Source organism: Penaeus chinensis, chromosome 19, assembly GCF_019202785.1.
Source record: "Penaeus chinensis breed Huanghai No. 1 chromosome 19, ASM1920278v2, whole genome shotgun sequence".
Lineage (NCBI taxonomy): Eukaryota > Metazoa > Arthropoda > Malacostraca > Decapoda > Penaeidae > Penaeus > Penaeus chinensis.
The window spans coordinates 4,297,882-4,302,881 of NC_061837.1; the positions used below are offsets into that span (position 1 = coordinate 4,297,882).

Genomic DNA, 5,000 nt, shown 5'->3' on the forward strand with positions numbered 1-5,000 from the left:
AAAAATCTCGAATTCTCTTTGCCTTATATTCTCCTCCTTGGGGCCTTCTTAGAGGAGTATTTCGATTGTAAAGCAACGTAAAACTACCTTAAACAATCGTTCAATTACCATTTTCGTGCGAAGGAGGCAGTAATTGGCTTAATTAAGCTTAATTATGCAATATGTCACTCTCTATCAGGTGTTTGTGGCGACTTCTGCCTAACCGGAAGTGGATAGATGCAAATCATTCTCCTTTTTATTCCTTTTACTGCTTCGTTTGTGATGGCTATTTGCTTGCTGCCTCTCTCACTCTAGAAAATTATTAGAAGAATTGAATTACTTGTCGCCCATTGAGGAATAAAAGAACCTGGAATATTTTTAGAACGTTTCGTTTGTTTCCCCAAATAAGGAGACAATATTGGAACATAACAAAGTCGACTATGGAGAAAGGAAGGATTGAGGGAGAGCGATTATAAACCAATGATAATAACAGTTATAGATAACAAGAATAGAAGACTGGTAAATAAACAATAATAACACATGATAAATGAATGGTAACAATAGAGTTAAATAATGCATTTCAGAAATGATAAACATATAAAAAATGATACAAAGGAATAATTCATGAAAATATAACAATAACTAATAAACAACATATTCACGAGACGACGCACGTACACACAAGCAAACACAAACACAAACACAAACACACACACACACACACACACACATACCCACACATAGACACACAGAAACACGTATCTAACTATCTATATGTATGTATGTATGTATGTATGTATGTATGTATGTATGTATGTTTGTATGTATGTATGTATGTATGTATGTATGTATGTATGTATGTATGTTTGTATGTATGTATGTATGTATGTATGTATATATGTATGCATGTATGCATGTATGCATGTATGTATGTATATATGTATGTATGTATGTATGTATGTATGTATGTATGTATGTATGTATGTATGTTTGTATGTTTGTATGTTTGTATGTTTGTATGTATGTATGTATGTATATATGTATATATGTATGTATGCATGTATGCATGTATGTATGTATGTATGAATGTATGTATGTATGTATGTATGTATGTATGTATGTATGTATGTATGTATGTATGTATGTATGTATGCATGTATGTATGTATGTATGTATGTATGTATGTATGTATGTATGTATGTATGATGTATGATGTATGATGTATGATGTATGATGTATGATGTATGATGTATTATGTATGTATATATATATAACGATAGTAATAATTTTAATAATACCACTATTAATACTGCTGTTACAACTACTGCTATTAACAGTAATATTTTCAGACTGTTATATAAACGACAAATTCAAGAATACAGTGTATATTTTTCAAAAAGGTGCTAACAAGTAGTTACGGCAGATCACATAGCATTAAGTATATGCTTATATATATATATATATATATATATATATATATATATATATATATATGAGTGTGTGTGTGTGTGTGTGATATGATGTGATGTGTGTGTGTGTCTACACACACACACACACACATATATATATATATATATATAATATATACATATGAATATATATATATATATAATATACATATGTATATCTGTGTGTGTGCGTCTATATACATACATACATACACACACATATATATATAATATATATATTATATAATATATATAATAAATATATAATATATAATATATATTTAATATATATAATATATATATATCATATATATAATATATATATATATCATATATAATATATTATATATATATGTATATGTATATGTATATGTATATGTATATGTATATATATATATATATATATATATATATATATATATATATATATATACTATGTACTGCTACAGAGAAAACTTTCGTTTGAAAATTATGCTAAACATTCTGACACAAACAACAAAACTTAAAGTTGTTAACGCTAAGAAACTGTTGGTACCCCTGATTTTCCAACTCCTTTTGGTAAATCACGAATCAAGAAGCTTATACATCTTATACACTTTTTTACGTTGGGTCAATCATAATAATAACAGAGAAGAATGTTAGGTATTGCCAGACAGGTGCTACTCACACTGTTTATTATTATATTACCTAATGACTATTGACATATTTCATTAAGATCAAAACGAGTAAACTAAAATATTGTTAATATATTCAAGTTTAATATTTTATGTTCCTACCTCCTGCTGCCAAAACACAGTTCAAGCGCCGAAAAATAGACGCCATTCATAGACGTTCCTATGCTTGCAAGACATTATTCACGACTGCGACACAATTACGAGTGTGGTCTCGATGTATGTATTTTGACATGGCTTCCCACGCGTTTTCAATTGGGTTGAAATTCGGAGATCTGGGTGGATGTGACAAGCGCGATGTCGGGATGTTCACGAAACCAATCTTTGACAACACGGCTGGAGTGGATGGGTCTGTTGTCCTGAATAAGATAAAAGGGATCCGTTTCAGGAAACACCGTGTCCCAAACTGTTGGAAGGAAAACCTCCTCAAGGATTCCTACATATCTGCTGCCAGTGTATCAGCCAGGGCCAACATCCGTTAACTTCCAGACACCACTTGCATCCGGCCACTCCTGCTCGCGATCTCAAATTATAACACTGTATTAGATATAAAAACAGATATATATATATGTATAGAAGTGTTTTAGCATTCTATTAAAACAAACATCTTTCTTCAAAATATCGAATGAAGGGAAATTGGAGGCGTTTTGTTGACGCTATACATATATCGCAGCGTTGGTGCATCCAGAAAAAAAGATTTCTCGTCGATATTATTTTTGCATCCTAGAAGACCTGTGTTTTGTCAGCAAATTGCAAGACATATTCCATCATGTCACAGTGAATCCTCCAAAGGAAATCCGGAACAACTATTCGAAACATTATGAATCAGAACGAGACCAATTCGATCCCCAAAATCCGAACCCTTTCGTAACATACGGTTCTGTTCGTTAGTGTATGTTTCGACACCGCTCCCAACGATAGTTTTCTGTGTAGCTCTACATATATGTATGCATGTATATATGTATATATGTATGTATGGATGTATATGAATATATCCATCCATATATTTACATTATATATATATATATATATATATATATATATATATATATACGTATATGTATATGTGTGTGTGTGTTATTATTATTATTACTATTATTATTATTATTATTATCATTATCAGTATTATTATTTATATTTCTATTATTATTACTATTATCATCATCATTATTATTGCTGTTGTTATTATCATCATTATTATTATTATTATTAATATTATTATTATCAACACCATCATAAGCATTGTTATTATCAATATCATTATTATCACTTTTCATTACTATTATTATTATCATTATTATCATTATTATTATTATTATTATTATTATTATTATTATTATTATTATCATTATTATTATTATTATTATCATTATTATTATTATTATTATCATTACTATTACTTTTATCATTATCAGTATTACCATTATCATAATTATCATTGTTATTTTTATTACTATTAGTATTACTATTATCATTATTGTCATTATTATTATTATTATCATTATTAATATTCATATTATCACTATTATCATAATCATCATCATCATAATCATCATCATCATCATCATCATCATTATTATCATTATTATTGTTGTTATTATTTTTATTATTTTTATTATTATTGTTACTGTAAGTTTTACCATTATCATAATTGTTACTATAAGTTTTACTGTTATTATCATTATCATTATTATTATTATTATTATTATTATTATTATCATTATTGTTGCTATAAGTTTAACTGTTATTATTATTACCATTATCATTATTACTATTATTATTATTATTGTTATTATAATTATTATCATCAATATTATCATTACTATGAAAATGCTCTGGCTGTTGGAACTGCCGTCATTACTCCTGTTAGGCGAGCCATAAGAAATTACCAAGGGTTAACAGGAAATCTCTTTCTCACACTAACAATTTCCTAAGGATCATTGCAGTTCCCAACAAGGCAGTTTTTTTTTTTTACGGCTCCGACATCACCCAATACCCCTAATTCAAATCTAAATTCTTTTGTCACACTTCCAAGGGCACCTACAAACACAGGAACAACCTGCACCCAGGGGCGTCACTTCATGTTATGAGTTGGAGGGGTGACGGGTAAATTTGCCCTGAAAAAATATTTTTTGCCCTGCAAATCACGAAAAAGAAAATGCTCACTAGCTCCTTATAAGCAGCCTGTTATAAATCAAGTATGTTATAAATCAAGTATCATCAACAATTAGTTTCATATAGTTATTTATATATCTTGAATACTTATCGGCTATTGAGGCAGATTCCGTAAGAGAAAATTTGCCCTGCACAACTAGATTTGGCCCTGCAAAAAGAGGCCTTTTTAAGAGTTATGGGGGGTGAACCACCCCCCCATACCCCCCCTTAAGTAACGCCCCTGCCTGCACCTTTCTCAATTGCCATAGTCTTCCAATTTCCCTTCGTAAGTCCTGGGATTTCTCTACCTTCTCTCTTTCCTTTTCATGTGCTCTTCCGTCGACGGACACTGCAATATCCACAATTATACAATTTTTTTTCCCCCCTTCTTATCATTTATAACAATATCTGGCCTCCTTGCTTCTATCACATTATCACATTATATATTTATGTCCCGCAAATATTTTACACCTTCATTCTCTGCCTGAGTTCTAATGCATTTTTCTTACACAGTTCCCAATTAAATTCTTTGCTGCATTATCATGGCGTCTCTTGTATTCGTTCTGAGTATTCCATTATTGCTATTATCATTATTATTATTATTATTATCATTATTTATTATTATTATTATTGTAATTATCCTTATCATTATTATTATTATTATCATTGTTATTATTATTATTATAATTATTATCATCAAAATTATTATTAATATCATTATTATTATCATCATCATCATCATTATTAT

The 5,000-nt window shown here is 29.1% G+C and overlaps 1 protein-coding gene across 8 annotated transcripts in view; it reads right to left on the reverse strand.

The window, feature by feature from the left end:
* LOC125035133 (H(+)/Cl(-) exchange transporter 5-like) overlaps window positions 1-2,519 on the reverse strand; it is a 41,854-nt gene extending 39,335 nt beyond the window's left edge. For 5 of the 8 annotated variants that reach the window (XM_047627317.1, XM_047627316.1, XM_047627315.1 and 2 more), the window contains exon 1: window positions 109-262. Coding sequence is in view for 2 of the 8 variants with exons in the window: in XM_047627321.1 (XP_047483277.1) it covers window positions 109-111 (3 nt within the window). In the remaining 6 variants the exon portion in view is untranslated. Of the gene's footprint in view, window positions 1-108; window positions 263-2,203 lie in introns of those variants that run through there. The other 3 variants (XM_047627313.1, XM_047627321.1, XM_047627322.1) reach the window with 3 other exon arrangements.
* Window positions 2,520-5,000: the final 2,481 nt, after the last annotated feature.